The sequence below is a fragment of the Thalassophryne amazonica genome, chromosome 12, assembly GCF_902500255.1.
Source record: "Thalassophryne amazonica chromosome 12, fThaAma1.1, whole genome shotgun sequence".
Classification (NCBI taxonomy): Eukaryota; Metazoa; Chordata; class Actinopteri; order Batrachoidiformes; family Batrachoididae; genus Thalassophryne; species Thalassophryne amazonica.
This window is the reverse complement of record NC_047114.1, coordinates 13,082,157-13,099,772: the sequence shown is the minus strand read 5'-3', so window position 1 is coordinate 13,099,772 and position 17,616 is coordinate 13,082,157. Positions and strand designations below refer to the sequence as shown.

The window sequence follows — 17,616 nt, the reverse complement described above, 5'->3', positions numbered from 1 at the left end:
AGTTTTGTTTTATTGGTGGGGATACCAGTCAGTATCTGGTGTGACCACCATTTGCCTCATGCAGTGCAACACATCTCCTTCGCATCATCCGTGAAGAGAACACCTCTCCAACGTGCCAAACGCCAGCGAATGTGAGCATTTGCCCACTCAAGTCGGTTACGACGACGAACTGGAGTCAGGTCGCTGGTGTGGTTACACGTGGTCTGCGGTTGTGAGGCTGGTTGGATGTACTGCCAAATTCTCTGAAACGACTTTGGAGATGGCTTATGGTAGAGAAATGAACATTCAATACACGAGCAACAGCTCTGGTTGACATTCCTGCTGTCAGCATGCCAACTGCATGTTCCCTCAAATCTTGCGACATCTGTGGCATTGTGCTGTGTGATAAAACTGCACCTTTCAGAGTGGCCTTTTATTGTGGGCAGTCTAAGGCACACCTGTGCACTAATCATGGTGTCTAATCAGCATCCTGATATGGCACACCTGTGAGGTGGGATGGATTATCTCAGCAACGGAGAAGTGCTCACTATCACAGATTTAGACTGGTTTATGAACAATATTTGAGAGAAATGGTGATATTGTGTATGTGGAAAAAGTTTTAGATCTTTGAGTTCATCTCATACAAAATGGGAGCAAAACCAAAAGTGTTGCGTTTATATTTTTGTTGAGTGTAGGTGTATATACTGCTGCATAGTGTTGTTCTGCCCAGGGCTTCCATTTTTCCCATTCCAGTTGAAGATTTGAATTTTCTGGTTGTAACTTCAGCCAGTATACCATGGGTTGCACAGGTCGGACCTTGTTTTCCATGTCCATAAGCACCATAATGTTGGTGAGTGCTTCGTCAGGAAAGTGTATTTGCAGTTCTTGATGGGTACACACTATCTGGGTTTGTAGCTTACATAAAATGTCTCTTCCCAGCAAATTCACAGGTGTACTTTGTGAGTATAACAGGGGTGCTTCAATTGTTTTTCCTGCAATCGTTACAGGAAGTGGGCGTGTAAAAGGTATTATTTGAGTTTTCCCAGAGAAGCCGATGGTCTTAATTACAGACCCAGAGAGGGGGAGATGAGCGCCCATTTTCCCTATGCAAGAGTATGTTGCCCCTGTATCCACCATGAAAGGGAAATCTCTGTTTTGTATATTAACGGTGACGGTTGGCTCTTCCTTAGGTATCATAGAAATAGCCAATGCCACCGTTTCCCCCTCTGTCTTCTCTAGGCCCCCCTATTGCCAGTAGGCAGAGGGTCCAACCCAAGGTCGGGCTGGACAATTTCTCATTCGATGTCCAGGTTGTCCACAGCTCCAACACTCATTAGAGGATTGATCCCCTATTGGGGGTGTTGATCCCATAGGCGGTCCCGCTTGACTGTTCCTGGGAGCTGAGTTTTGGAATCTGCTTCCAAATGAAGGTTGGCGAGATCCTCTTCGCCACCCTCCTCTTTGACCTTGAAAGTTCCGTGACTCTCCTCTCCACCCATGACTGTAGGTGGGTCCATTCCCGGGTGTGCCAGTGCTATGGTAGTGATAGTGATGCTCCACTGGTGCTGAGACTCCTCCTGCAGGAGTGCTTCCTGCTGCTCTTTGGGGGCTCTGTGTGGCTGTTACCACAGGTGTCTGTATGGTGGCAGCAGTGTTTGCCGTAGGGCCTGTGCTTGCCGGCTCAGAAGGAACAGGGGTCATCATTGGTGCCTGGGTCTTTGTTTTTTCTTTCTTGCCTTTGGTTAGTTCTCCCAACTGCATCTGCACCAATTTTTTCGTCAGGGATTTTGCTGCATCTTCTTCTTTTTGTTTTTCTTTCTTGTAGATTTCAAGATGGTGACAAATATGCTCAGAGTATAAAGCCCAATTCATTTTTGATAGTCCCACGACTCCATCTAGGGCTTTCTGAACCTCATCTGGTAGAGCCTTTTTTTACAGTTATTTTAAACAGGATTTCAGTTGCTGGAGAATGGTTCCATGCATTTCCTGTTTCCTCCGCCCATCTCTTCTGGAATCGGTGCAGGAACTTCTTTGGGCACTCTTCAGGTGTCCACTCCTCATCATCCAATTTAGAGGGATCCAAGACCTCAGGGTACTTTCTTCTCAGTCCTTGCCACATGGAGTTTCTATAGCGATTAAAGGGGATTTCATCATGTTGATTAGTGCCCATCATCTGCGTTAGTCCAACCTTCTCTGCTAATTCTTCAGTGTCATGTTTTCCCATTACATGCATTAGCAAGGCTTTTATGTCACCTAAAGACAAGGTTACCTGCAGTGCCTTCTTCCAAGGCAGTTATCCATCTCCCAGCTCCTTGGGTGATGTCTGGCAGCCTGTTGGCCAGCCCCACCATGTCTGTCCAGCTCCATGGGGTATACACATGATGACCATTTCTGACCACCAGTGGGCATATGAGGTCTTCGTCCTCCTCTTCTTCTGTGGGGGCTCCATACTGTCTTCCAGATTGAGTGCGACTGACTGGCCCCAGGCGGTCCATCCAGTTGGTTATATCCTGTTCTAAAGCCGTTATGTTTTTTGCTACACATTGTTGTCTTTGCCTGAGTCGGGCTTCTTTTGCACTCTCAATGACGACCTCACCACAAATCTTCCGGGTGGGTGGCTCTATAATGTGATTCCCTCGATTGGGCGTCGATTGTTGTAATATTCTTCTTTCCTCGGCGTCCCTATGTCTTTGTATTCTTTCCTCCGCTAGCTGAAGTTGCTCAGCTAGTTCTTCATTACCTTTTCTGGCTAGATCCAGTGTGTCACAGAAGCTCTTGTGCCACTCTTTGGAGCCTCTATAGCCTGAGAAGGTCCAGTCGGCTGACTTATGGTGGGAGGGGGCGGTCTTCAGTGGACCTCGAGGCGCAGGTGGAGACTTCAGGTCTTTCTCTCTATCTTTGTCTACCTCAGTGTCACTGTTATATGTGGCTCCCCCTATTGGTCGTGATGGGAAACCACTTACTTCTGGACTTGGAGACCTTGTATGATCCATTTGACAGATCGAGGACCTGTCTCCTTGTGGCTCCCGAGCTTTTAGTGTCAGTGTGAATTTGCTCTCCACATCCATGCCTTGGTCCTCTTCACGAGTTCCTAATACAAATTGTCCAGCTGTCCTTCCCATATCATGACGTTTATATGGGGGTGGCTCTGCTTCCCAGCTCGGTGCACTGGCTTTAGTCTCTTTGGATCTTTCCTCTGTCATTTTTTTCTCTTTTCTGCTGTAGCCTCTGTGCTTCCTGCTTGAACAAGGCCAAAACTTCTTTTTCTTCAGTGCGTTTTTTGTTGTTATTCACGTTCTTCTGCTGATCTTTAATTTCTTTTTTCTGTATTTCTACCGCAACTGCTTCACACATCACCGGATCAAATGATCCCTCCAAAGGCCATTGCCTGCCCCCATGTGACCTTTTGTGCCACTTTCTCATACATTGGTTGGCCTTAGTGCGTTTTCCTGGATATTTTCTTAGTACTAAGTCTAGCGGGGTACTTTCCCGACCTTGACCTTGAGAGTTACCCATGTAACCCTGACAAACGCTATGTGAGGTGTTTCTATGGTGTTCTGGTAGTCCCTCAGGGGCTGTCCTGATCCAGACCAATAACTTGCCGGCTGTAACACCTGTTTTGTATTTTAAACCCTTAAAAGGATTAAATTTCCAACTGTTATGCCCGTCTTCTTTTTCTTTAACTAAATATGAAAATTTACCTGTTTCCCACCGAACCTTCCTTGGGACCACAGTCAGAGTCAACCTAGGAAACAGTTCTTCACCTGGATCGGTTGGTAGTGTTATTAAATGATTTAATGGTATGCTAATTTCTTTATTAGGATCAGCACAAAGCAGCTCCAGCCATGGGGTTAAACCCTGATGCCACAGACGTCTTATCAGCAGCTCCCAATTAATTAGAGGGAATTGTTCTTTCTTTTGCTTCAGATTGATTACCTTAGTAATCTGCCATAATTTCTGATTGATCTCTTGTTCGTCCTGCCAATGTTCTGCTCCTACACTGTCAAAATAGGTCCTTTCCAGCCAAAAATGTGTCCTGATTCCCTGGGTTTCGATGTCTCCGTCAGTCAAGTAATGTTCTGGGAGTATTATTTCATCATCACTTAAGTCTCCCATTAATGACTGTCCCAAGCATTGATCAGTCTGTCAGCTTTTTCACTATAATCTAAGCTTTAACTCTTTTGATTTATAACCAACTTTATTTCTTTTAATCCTCTTACAACCCTAACACTTCCTAATGTCTTTGCTCCCGACTTTCTGTTTTCCTTCTAATTTCTCACTTTCCGCTTCTCTTATCTTTTTCTGCTATGTTTGTTTATTAGTTTTCTCTCTTTGAAATAATATCTACCTTCTCTGTATTTACATAGCAGTCTCTTCTCCTGTCTTTTTTCCACTATCTCTGTTTTTTCACTTTCCTCTTTGCCTGTCATTCACCTCCCAAGTCCTTCTGTTGGGTCTAAACGTCTCCTCCTCCTCGTACTCTTCACATTAATCTTGTATGTCAGCCAGCCTGCAAGCCCTCACAGCTTGCTTGCAACTCCCCGCTTACTCTCCGCTCTCCCACACAACAATCTTTAAAAGCTTTATACACAAAAATTATTAAAAACAAATTTCTATATATCTCTATCTAGACTTCTGCCACTTTTCACTCCGTGGCCCCAAACAACCCCCTTTTTTTAATCACTTAACATCAATGTGTTCTGTTTGAGTATGTATCTCTTCTTCACGTTAGACAGCTCTCCGCCGCTGCCAGCAACTCATATATTATTTTTAACAAGCTCCTCTTTGAGCGTACAATATTTCATTTACTTCTACGCCTTACCGCGCCTCGCGTGCATATCCTGTGCTTAATATATTATTTTTAACAAGCTCCTCTCTGAGCATACAATATTTCATTTACTTCTACGCCTTACCGCGCCTCGCGTGCGTATCCTGTGCTTTTCTGCACTTCTCACTTGTATATGTTTCCTACGCTTCTCCAAGCATACATTATATCTACTTTTTTCACTTACTGAGCTCCTCGTGAGCTTAATGTGCCTTTGCACTGAAAATACTCTCTTTTTCCAATTCTTTTCTTATAAAAAAAAAAACCTCATATTACTGTGTACTTAATTACTTATTCTTCTCCCACGCCCCGCAAGCGTGTATTTGGTGCCTTACTGCACTATTTTCTGCTTCATTAATTCTCATGTATTCTGCACTAACTCTTCATTTTTTTTAATAGTTTTTCTCTTTTCTTAAAAAATGACGTCCTTTATTGAGCTCTTTTTACTTACTGTCAGCTGTGCTTCTTTGCACTTTTTCTCTTTAAATCTCTTTATCACGTACGGTATTTCTATTGCGCCCCCTCAGGCGCTTATCTTGTGCTTCTTCTGCACTTATTCTCTGTTAAACTCTTTTTTCTCACTTATTTTACTTCAGTCTCTTTTTTCTTTAAATAACCTTGTATTACCTTGTACCTATTTGTCAGTATACTCCCCTAAACTAACCCCTACAGCGCATGCTATCAGCCGGCACGTTAGTAACGAATTTCAACACCAATTATTCCCCAAGCATCCAGGTTAGTTCTCCATGCACTCTTTTCCGCACCAGAGTTCATGAACATTCCTGACCTTTCACTCACACAGACATTCTTTTTCCCGGGAACACACACACCTTCTGAGCATTTTATCTACAAGGCCTGATAATTTTCAATCTTTTTAGTCTCTTGTCAATTTTCTTAGTCCAGGTTCTTTTGGGTAAGAGGCAATTAAAAATATCACCTGCCAACTTGGGCGGAAATCCCGACTCAGTCCTCCAGATCGTGCAGAAGTTATAAAAGGTTTCTGCTTACCTTTTAGTCGTGATCACTGTTATTTACGGTCTGGAGGGATGAGCTGGACCGTCCCAGGCTGCCGGAATGCCCCTGGACCCTCCTGAAGCTGGCTCGCCAAGTTCTGTCGTGGTCCTTCTTTTTGGTCGTCTCAGGATGTCTTCTTTTAGATAACACAAACTAATTGCAAGTGGTTTGCAAGAAAAGGACACAACACTTTGGAATAATTCAGCCTTAAGCAAGATAAAATGCACAGAGTTTTTAAGTTTATTTAAGCCTTCGACACAGAGCTTATACAAACTGAGTCCTCTAGAGAGACTGAATATGTGATGACCGCGCTCATCTATTTATTGGAGACCCGCGGGCATCGCTCCTCCTTCGACTTTCTTTATTTATTTTATTCCCAAGACATGGTTTTCTATTGGAAGCGTCCTCTAGTGAACCCTAAGCAGGTGTTAGGCCATTATTTCAATGTGACAAACGCTCCCATTAAAACTTGAAGGATTTACAACTGATTTTTTAAAAAAACCCCTTCTGCCACAGGTGCAGCTGGCCTGAGGCCCACTGCACCTGGCCTGCGGGAAAGTACCTAAGAGGCCTTGGAAAGCACCTAAGAGGCCTTGGAAAGTACCTGACAGACCGAATGACTAATAGAGCCCTTTTTTGGGTTGAACACCTGCTAGTTCAGCCAGAGGACATATAGTTCAGATCAGGACACTTGATAGTTCATCATAGTTCAAATAAGGACCTAAAAATTCTTCTACAGGAAGAGCAGTCTTAGAACACAGTCTCCACCTTACTCTCTTTGACTCTCTTCGACTGTCGTCCTGTGCTCAGCATCATTTTATTCAGTCAAACAGTGTGACATACAAGCAGGGCGTGATCATAGTGACATTGTCAGTCACCTTGAGTAGAAGCAAACATCCTGTGCAGCTGGTGGATAAAGATTCATTACAAGATTTAATACATGTCTTATCTCTGGGTTTGCTGTGATTGCTAGCCTATACTCCCTTCTTTTCCCATCAAACAACACGTCTCCAGGCAGGCTGTGAAACCGATTGGTACACATCAATTCCATTGTTTCACTGTCCCCCCATGAAAACTTTCCTCGCTTCAAGGCCGCAATCCCAGAAGAGACATGCAGTACTACATGGTGCAAAAGATATAAGCATGCATAAGACATGTGATGCAGAACAAACGATAATAAGTGTTGTGATGGTATAAACCTAATTTTTCTAACAGTAAGATCCTTTACACAGTGATGGTTTTTAATGCAGTGCCACCTGAGGGATCGAAGGTCATGGGCATTCAGTGTTGGTTTTCGGCCTTGCCGCTTACATGTAGAAAGTTCTCCAGATTCTCTGAATCTTCTGATAATATTATAGACTGTAGATGATGCAATCCTTAAATTCCTTGCAATTGAACGTTGAGAAATATTATTCTTAAACTGTTGGATTATTTTTTTCACGCAGTTGTTCACAAAGTGGTGATCCTCGCCCCATCTTTGCTTGTGAATGGCTGAGCCTTTTGGGGATGCTCCTTTTATACCCAATCATGACACACAGTTATCTTCTTTAACTCCCACATGGACAGAAAAACAACTGACTCACACAAGGACAAGAGACTGAAGCATGCTCCACATCGTCCCTACCCCCCTCCCATCCCCATCCACCACCCCATCCCGGCCCTGCTCACGCCACTCCATTCCCCCTCTAACTGCGGTAGGCCTCTGTTCCCCCTAAGCTAGCGGTGGTGCGACGACGTGTTGCTGCGGCTATCACACACTGACATCGCCTCAATTTGGAAAACGGATGGTTTCAAGTTTAGTGCACATAAACAATGTCAAATGTATATGTGTTGTCTTTAATTCTGTTGTGTGCCATTATTACGGTAAACAAGTAATAATTGTGGATTAATTGCTGTATCTTGGCTGTGGCAGTTTGAGTGTGGATGTAATGTTGTTGTTGTTGCACTTGTAATGACAATGACAATAAATCTAATCCATCCATCCATCCATCCATCCATCCATCCATCCATCCATCCATCCATCCATCCATCCATCCATCCATCCATCCATCCATCCATCCATCCATCCATCCATCCATCCATCCATCCATCCATCCACAATTAGTGTCCTCAGTTCCCAAATGTTTGAGTGTTGTTAGAAGGAAAGGTGATGTAACACAGTTGTAAACATACCACTGTCCCAGCTTGTTTGAAATGTGTTGCAGGCATCCATTTCAAAATGAGCAAATATTTGCACAAAAACAATAGGGTTTATCAGTTTGAACATTAAATATCTTGTTTTTGTGGTGTATTCAGTTGAATATAGCTTGAAGAGGATTTGCAAATCGTATTCTGTTTTTATTTACATTTTACACAATGTCCCAACTTCATTGGAATTGGGGTTGTATGAACAATTATTGTAATAATATTTATAGTAATAATAATCATAGTAGTAGTAATAATAATGATAATGATAATAATAGCATAGTAATAATAATAACTAGCGTGTTGCCTGTGGGGATCCACAGGCTCTAGTATTGTATTGGTATTGTTTATAAAATAGGTAGCTGACATTTTTCAAGGGTGGTAATACATTGTGTAAAGTTTCTATAATGAGTTGGAATGTGTGTGATTCCAGAATGTTTTTAGAACCTTAGACCTCATCTCTTTTTAGAAGATACCTCACCCTTTTTTTTTCCTGTTATTACATAATTTTTAATGTTAATTTACTGTTAATGTATTTATAAATTGTTTAGATTGTTGTTCTCATATACACACTATTAATAGTATTATCATTATTGTTGTTGTTATTATTATTCTTTTATTTTTACTTCTATTTTATCATTTGATTTTTAAATTTACAATATTCCAAAGGAGAAGAAACAAATGCATGAATAATCATCTCCAGTAAAAAGACCTTGTGGTCTACAAGATCCACTCTGAGAAGCCAAAATAGCAGAGACCACTGAAATGTGAATTAAAAATACTAAATACTGAGTAAAATTTATGGGGTTTTTGTGTGTGTGTGGGGGTGGAAAACTTTCAGTGATGTTTCACTTTCAGTGAACAGTCGTTTTTTAACGTGTGAATTTGGTAATAATCTGAAGTAGTTTCTTCTGTTTGTGTCCATGTTTGTGTCCAGATTTCGGTATTACCAGAATGTCTGCACTTATAGCTATTCCTTCGTGTGGTGGGACTGGCTAAGGTGGGAGCGAGAGATTGACTGGATGGCGCTCAATGGCATCAACCTGGCTTTGGCTTTCACTGGACAAGAAGCCTTGTGGCAGGAAGTAAGAACAGACCCGCATCACCCAAACAATGACGCAAAAGCAACAAACTCAAACACTGCACCCCTGAAATCAAATTCTGGCACCGGGTAAAGGCTCGGCTCTCTGTTCTGGGTCACCACTGACCGCCCGCCGACTCTGGACAAGGGTCGCGCTCGCAAGCTGTGCAGGACTTATTGTTTCTGGGGCTGCTGGGTTGGTGGAGAGGCTTTGTGCTGGATGAGTAATTTTCCCCCCAGAGCTAATGAGGGCAATTAGCATAAAGAGGTGGGTCCACACGGCCCCAGTTGACATTTTTCAGATGAAAAGATGTTTAACTCATCATTCATATTCATCATTTCAAAGCCAGGGATGCAAGTCTGTGTGTGTTTCTTGTCCAGTAGGGGTGGGGGACACACCCACAAAATTATATTGTGATATTTAAAGAAAATATTTGTGATATATAAAAATAAAATTTCCCGACTGGAAGCTCATGTGTTTGTGTGTGCGCTAGGACATGTATACAAAAATTCACAATTTGAAGCAGCAAATTGAAAAAGCACTTCATGGAAACTTCATGTATTTAAAAACAACACAATTATGGAAGTATTCAGCAGGACGTACCCTAACATCATAAACATGACTATTGGAATTGCAGATAATTTGGTGGACAATGATCGGATGTTAATAAGTCCAAAAGTAACGCCCCTCATCTTTTAAATCTGGGGGGTCTGTGCCCCCAGACAAACGATACTGCAGGTCACAAGTGAGTTTGTGCTGTTTTCAGATCCAGCATGGGGGAGTGTGGACCGGGGAGGAGCTTTGCTACATTAACCACCTCTAGCGGTGTTTTTGACTACTTTTGGTTTTAGCTTCATAATTTTCCTTAAAAAACTGTTTACTTTGCCTCGTTTGGTGTCTTTTTTTTTTTAACATAGCCTCACCTGTGTGACTTTACAATTTTTCTTTCATTCAGACATGCTGTATTAATACAGTGAACCTAAAATCACACATAAAAAAATCTGAGTAGAAAAAGTTTGTTTTTATGACTGTGAAAACCAAAAACATGTTTAATCAAGCATTTTTATAACTTAAAATGTAAATATAAATTGTAAATTAAAAAAGAACATATGTACAAATGTAGCAAACAAAAGTTATAAATTGTAAATTAAAAAAGAACATATGTACAAATGTAGCAAACAAAAGTTATGTACAGCTATTTACATTTACACAATAATCAAATGTCAAAATAAGATGCAACACAAATTATTTGTCCCACTCAAAATAAAAAAAACAATTCCTTTCCAACACAAGACACAGGGGCACATCACAGGACTAACACTTCCAGGGTGTGTCACTCCTCCTGTTGTCCACCTGAAGGCAACGTTGGCACCTCAGTCTGCCTTTGGTGGCTTTTTCGCGAGGATCTGTGCCTTTCGCAGTTGGCACAGGAATGTGATTCTGGCTCCTGTTCTGGCGCACTCCTGTCTTTGTCCGTGCCACAAAACTGACACACCAGCTCCACCATAAAGTCTTTGTGTGTCATGGGCTGCACTTGCTTGACACTGCTGATCTCATGGTGCAAGATGAATGCATTTGTAGTTGCAATGTCAAGGAAGTGCAGCAACACAGTCCTGTACCAGCGAGCAGTTTTTCTGTGGGTGGAGTAATACTGGATGAGCTGGTTATTATAGGCCACAACTGGGGTAGGACAGGTAATATCTTTCACCGTCCCACGTCCATCCTTTCCATCCTTCACCCTTCTCTGCACCATCTCACCTGAAAATGCAGGATTTATGGTAGAGCACACAGACACCTTCTGTGTGTCCATCCACTTTACAAACACCAGAGGCCCTCCTCGGATCCATCTCACAGATCCTCTTGCACGCTTTTTGTTGAGAGCATTTGCCCTTCCTCTGGGGCATTCTCTTCTGTTCTCCCTGTAGGTGCCACATGCTCCAAACATCATGTTTGCCACGTCCAAGAACAGTTTGGGACTTGATTATAAATTGTCCATGTAAATGTGGTACCCAGTACCAAGAGAGGATGGCTGGATTGGGTTCTGGTCACAGTGTTGCGAGTGTAGATCGAAAACTTAATTGTGTACACATGGCGTGACTCAGCCAACACAAAAAGCTTCATGCCCCATTTAGTTGGTTTGTCTTTCATGTACGGTCTCATCCCAGTTTTTGCCTTATGCCACCACGCTTTCATCCACTGCCAGCTCCCTCCTTGGGTGGTAATAAGCCTGGCAGGCATTGATGATGTCATCATAGAGAGGCCTGGCTCTAAACAGTTTGTCATGGCCTGGTGTTCCCTTTTTTCTGTCATTTTTTGGATACTTTGGATCATTCTGGTGGATATTCCAAAATATGGATCTAAATCTGTCTCTTGTCATGACTTTACCTGGAAAGGGCACAGATAAAATATGGTTTTGTTTCCAGTAGTCCTGGAGACTTGGCAATGATGTCAATGACATATATATCAGAATCCCCCAAAATTTGTACTGATCTATCAGTCCATTTGTGTTTTCTCCCTAATTCCTTCTTTTTGGTGCATTTTTATTGGTGTTGATGCAGATTGTCTGGACTGTGTCAGTTGCAAAAAACAGGAGAAAAAGGTCTTTTGGACTTTGGGGTGAACGAGTATCTACCTGGACTCCTGGTGTTCTCTGTGGCTGGAACCTGTTTACTGCTAGGGCAGTGTCAGGATCCTGCTCTGTGTTCCTGGAGTCAGTGCTGGGGCGTGTTTCTGCTGCATGTGCCAGCGGAGATCTGGATCTGGAAACAGAAGTGCGGTCCGAACCTCTGTGCAGATCTCCGTGCGCATTTTGTGGATCCATCTGCTGTGGTTGTTTGACCAGAACAAACGAGGGATCGTCCAATTCATCATCAGAATCCTCACTGTCTGGTTCAGATTCTGACAACGTACTGCACGCATCGTCATTTAAAAAAAAAAGTTGGAGAGCCTGTTCCACATTCATAAGATGCCTCATTTTGATGCATAAAGCAAAAAACCAACACCACACTAACCACATATGCTAAATACACTCCATGTCAGACTAAATACACACTCCAAACGCATCAAATATCTCAGAAATCTCTCAAATTCCAAAACTCTGATCACTGTCTGCTTTTCTCTCTCCTGACTGAAACAACCCACAATACAGTTGGATGTAAAGGTTTGGGTACCCCTGATGAGTTCCATGATTTTCCTTTATAAATCATTGGTTGTTTGGATCAGCAATTTTAATTAAATATATCATATAGCAGATAAACACAGTGATATTTGAGAAGTGAAATGAAGTTTATAGGATTTACAGAAAGTATCCAATAATTCTTTAAACAAAATTAGGCAGGTGGATAAATTTGGGCACCCCAACAGAAGAAATACATCAATATTTAGTAGAGCCTCCTTTTGCAGAAATAATAGCCTCTAAACGCTTCCTATAGCTTCCAGTGAGAGTCTGGATTCTGGTTGAAGGTATTTTCCAGTTCATCTCCAGTTCAGTCAGGTTTGTTGGTTTCTGAGCATGGAGAACCCGCTTAAAATCACACCACAGATTTTCAATTATATTCAGGTCTGGGGACTGAGATGGCCATTCCAGAACGTTGTACTTGTTCCTATGCATGAATGCGTTACTAGATTTTGAGCAGTGTTTAGGGTTGTTGTCTTGTTGAAAGACCCAGCCCCCGTGCAACGTCAACTTTGTCACTGATTCATGAACAGTGTTCTCAAGAATCTGCTGATATTGATTGGAATCCATGTGACCCTCAACTTTAACAAGATTCCCAGTACCTGCACTGGCCCCACAGCCACACAGCATGATGGAACCACCTCCAAATTTTACTGTAGGTAGCAAGTGTTTCTCTTGGAATGCTGTGTTCTTTTTCAGCCATGCATACCACCCCTTATGTCCAAATAGCTCAGTTTTAGTTTCATCAGTCCATAGCACCTCATTCCAAAATTAAGCTGGCTTGTCCAAATGTGCTTGAGCATACCTGAAGCAAGTCTGTTTGTGGCGTGTACGCAGAATAGGCTTCCTCTGCATTACAGCATCATACAGCATCTCCTTGTGCAAAGTGCTCTATATAGTTGAACGATGCACAGACACACTATCTGCAGCAAGATCATGTTGTAGGTCTTTGGAGCAGGTCTGTGGGTTGACTATGACTGTTCTCACCATCCTTCGCTTAAGCTTATCTGAGGTTTTTCTTGGCCTGCCACTTCAGGCATTAACTAGTATTGTACCTGCGGTCTTCCAGGTACACCTCCCAATGTCCCAATGTTCCTCACAGTGGAAACTGACAGCTGAAATCTCTGAGATAGCTTTTTGTATCATTCCCCTAAACCATGATGTTTAACAATCTTTGTTTTCAGGTCATTTGAGAGTTGTTTAGAGGCTCCCATGTTGCCACTCATTAGAAGAGATGCAAAGAGAGGAAACATCTGTAAATAGTCACCTTAAATACCCTTTCTCATAATTGGATTCACCTGTGTAAGGAGGTCAAGGGTCAATGAGCTTACCAAACCAATTTTGTGTTCCAATAATTAGTGCTAAATGGATTCAAATCAATAACATGACAAGGGTGCCCAAATGTATGCACCTGCCTGATTTTGTTTACAGAATTATTGCACACTTGCTGTAAATACTTGAAACTTCATTTTACTTCTCAAATATCACTGTGTTTGTCTGCTATATGATATATTTAACTGAAATTGCTGATCCAAACAACCAATGATTTATAAAGGAAAATCATGGAAATCATCAAGGGTGCCCAAAGTTTTACATACAACTGTATGTGGATTGGAGATCGTTATTATATGTAGTTTATTTTCCACCAATGATAAAGAGAAATTTGTGTTTCTTTTAAAATTATCGTTACTATACAGGCGGGGGTGGGGGGGGGGAGAAGAAAGAAAATAAACTCTATTTTGCGCACATCCTGTTTGAAGTACGCACCCACAAGCAAAAACCACGTGGGGTCGGTGGTCTGAAATCAAACACACGTGGGATTAGTAACTTCTGATCGGTTAGCTCGTGTATTCCACCAGTTTATCAACAAGGGAGTCGTGTTTCTTCCTGCCTCTGCCGTTGCTGCACAAGGAAATGACACTCCTGTTTGCTGCAGGTTTCTACAAAAATGACAATAATGTTCACAAAAATGCATGCCATAAAAATACTCATAAATCAAGTATATTAGGCCTATTAAGAACATTTAAAAACTAGTGTTAAATTTAATTTAACCAGGTTAGTCCCATTGAGAGCAAGACCTCTTGCAATGGAGGCCTGGATAATTATAAAGTTTCCAATTTATCTAACCTGTATGTCTTTAAATGTGGGCGGAAACGAGAGCACTCGGAGGAAACCCACGCAAACACGGGGAGAACATGCAAACTCCACACAGAAAGCTCACACGTGGGAATCAAACCCATGACCTTCTTGCTGTGAGGTAACCATGCTATCCACTAATCCACCGTGCTGCCACCATGCTATAGGTTGAAGTCTTCACGTGTCATTGTGGGGTTAGCACAGGCGGTGATGAAAACATGTTCACAGTGACGCCAGCACTGGTTTAGGTTAGCAGTTTACTTCGCATATTAACAGTATTAGCAGTGGTAGCAGGCTGTGTAGTGTGTTAGCAGTAGTATTGGTGATGGCTTGTTTACTTGGGATTGACCCTGGTAATGATGGTGTCCTGGGTTTGGTTTCATTACACCCCCCCCCCACACACACACACACACACTCGACCATTAAACATCCTGCGTCACATCATCAGAGCAGGTCCAAGTTTCTGTCATCAGGTTTTTAACTTGTACCTGAATGCAGGATATTTTGGTATTTATCACAGTTTATTATGATTATTATATTAAAAAAAAACAGCATCCAAAAGAAAGCACTTAAATGTCCAGAGCTGCAATGTCTTTAAAAAATCTCCAAAAGTCCAATGTCCAGAGAGGAGTGTGTCTTCCTCCTATGCAGTGAGGCTGGACACACAGGGAGGAGCCTATGTGTGGAAAAGTCCAATGTTCATGACGAGTTCTCTTCTCCATTACGCACAAGCTCAGTGTCCAAGGGTTCAGATGGGGGTAATCCCAAAATACAATTGATCAATTAAAGCAGAATCAAATCTAACAAATCTCTCACTAGGCGTGCTGAAGAAACTCGTGACAGCTACAAAAAGTACAACCTGCTTATTTGATCCTATACCAACAAAAACGTTTAAGGACCTGTGGTCCACTCTTGGGCCGACTGTGCTGGAAATTATTGATCTCTCATTAACCCCTGGATCTGTTCCTAAATGTTTCAAATCTGCAGAGATTAAACCATTACTTAAGAAATCTAATCTTGACCCTAGTGTATTGAAAAACTATAGGCCGATATCAAATCTGTCATTCTGCTCTAAAATTCTGGAAAAGGTGATTTCACAGCAGCTTGTGGACCACCTAACTGAGAATAATCTCTTTGAGCCATTGCAGTCTGCTTTTAGAAAATATCGTCCCAGAGAGACAGCTCTAACTAAAGTGGTGAATGATCTTCTGCTTGCAGTGGATGCGGATACCACTACAGTTTTGGTGCTGTTGGATCTCAGTGCTGTGTTTGATACTGTGGATCATCATATTCTATTCAATAGGGTGGAGAATCATTTTAGGATTACTGAGAGTGCCCTTGCATGGTTGACATCATACCTGGCCAGTTGTTTTCATTGTGTTTTGTACAATAGCACTACCTCTATCCTAGGTAACATGAAATTTTGGGTTCCACAGGGGTCCATTTTAGGCACCCTGCTTCTCTTCCTTTATATCGCACCCCTTGGGCACATATTGCGGTGTTTTGGGATTACCTTTTATTGCTATGTTGATGATACTCAGTTATACATGCCAATAACTGCTGGTAATCTCATCCACATAAAATCCTTAGAAGATTGCTTGCATCAGTGAAAAGCTATATGTCTAGCAACGTCCTACTTTTAAACCCTGAGAAGACTGAAATGATGGTTCTTGGTCCAGTGAGACATCAGTATGACCAACTAACGCCTAGCCTAGGCTCATGTGTCACACAGCACACTGACAAAGTGAGGAACCTTGGTGTAATTTTTGATCCTGCGTTGTCCTTTGACCATCACATTAGAGATATTACGAGGACTGCGTTCTTCCACCTGCGAAATATCGTGAAGATTTGTCCCATCCTGTCTATGGCTGATGCTGAGACCCTGATTCAGGTATTTGTCTCTTCTAGATTGGACTACTGCAATGTTCTGTTTTCTGGTTTACCGCAGTCCAGCATCAGGGGTCTCCAATTGGTTCAAAATGCTGCTGCCAGACTTTTGACAGGATGCAGAAAGTTTGACCACATTACACCCATTTTGGCATCTATTCACTGGCTTCCTTTCCTTATGAGATCAGATTTTAAGGTTCTGTTAATAACCTGTAAAATTGTTCACAGAATGGCACCTCCCTACATAGCTGACCTACTTAAACCCTATGTACCAGCCTGGGCTTTGCGTTATCAGGGTGCAGGACTACTTTGTGTCCCTAGGGTGAATAAAAAGTCTGCGGGTCACAAATCTTTCTCTTATCGTGCACCTGCTTTGTGGAATGATCTCCCTGCCTCAATAAAACAGTCAGATTCTGTAGAGACTTTCAAGTCCAGACTTAAAACACACTTATTTTCCCTTTTGTATGGCTAGCATACTGGCATAGTATGTTACTATGCTTTCTACCCTTTTAAATTAATTTTATTAGCAAAGAGAGCGGGCCACGGCCTCAACTTTATCTAAAATCTGGGTCTTTTTAGTGAAGCTTCGGGCTCGTGGCCGGCGATCACCTTAGTATTCCTTCTGTTTTTCTTGTTGCTAAATGCTGATAAATTATACTGTAATTGTTGTCTTTCTGCCACCTGATTCTGTTTTTTTCTCTCTGTTTAAGGTGCGGCTACATCCAGAGATGGGTGTGGTCTCTTCGTCTGCAGGCCTTCCGTCCTGTGCACCAGCATGGACTCCCAAAATCTCCCAAAATTTACTGTATAATATCCTCTATTGTCTATTGTGTCGGTAGCATGGCCCAAGCAGAGGGTCGCCCCTTTGAGTCTGGTCTGCTTGAGGTTTCTTCTTCAAATCATCAGAGAGTTTTTTCTTACCACTATCACCTGTGTCCTTGCTCTAGGGGTTGGTAAGGTTAGACCTTACTTATGTGAGGCACCTTGAAGCAACTTTGTTGTAATTTGGCACTGTATAAATTAAAATAAATTGGAAAAAAACAAAAACAAAACAAAAACAAACAAACACTGTAGGTTCTAACCAAAACTGTCACGCATTCACAGCAGAGACAAATCAGTGAGTGAAAAAAAAAAAACACTTGGACCCGAGCACACAGGTCAGCCATGTGTCCTTTAAGAGAATATCAGTGACAGGTTCCTATAATCATGAAAAGTTTAGGTCGGGTCCTGAGGTCAGGGAGTGGATGATCGAACCCCGGGATGGGATTGGTTTTCTAAGATGGCCACTTTATTCCTCTCCATGAATTGCCTTTGGCAGAGCAGGCGATTAAGTT

The 17,616-nt window shown here is 42.2% G+C and overlaps 1 protein-coding gene across 1 annotated transcript in view; it reads left to right on the top strand.

Moving 5' to 3' along the window:
- LOC117522252 (alpha-N-acetylglucosaminidase-like) overlaps positions 1–17,616 on the top strand; it is a 52,807-nt gene that overhangs the window by 29,180 nt on the left and 6,011 nt on the right. Inside the window, exon 2 of the mRNA XM_034183644.1 lies at positions 8,940–9,087. Within this exon, the coding sequence (XP_034039535.1) occupies positions 8,940–9,087 (148 nt within the window). The remainder of the gene's footprint in view (positions 1–8,939; positions 9,088–17,616) is intronic.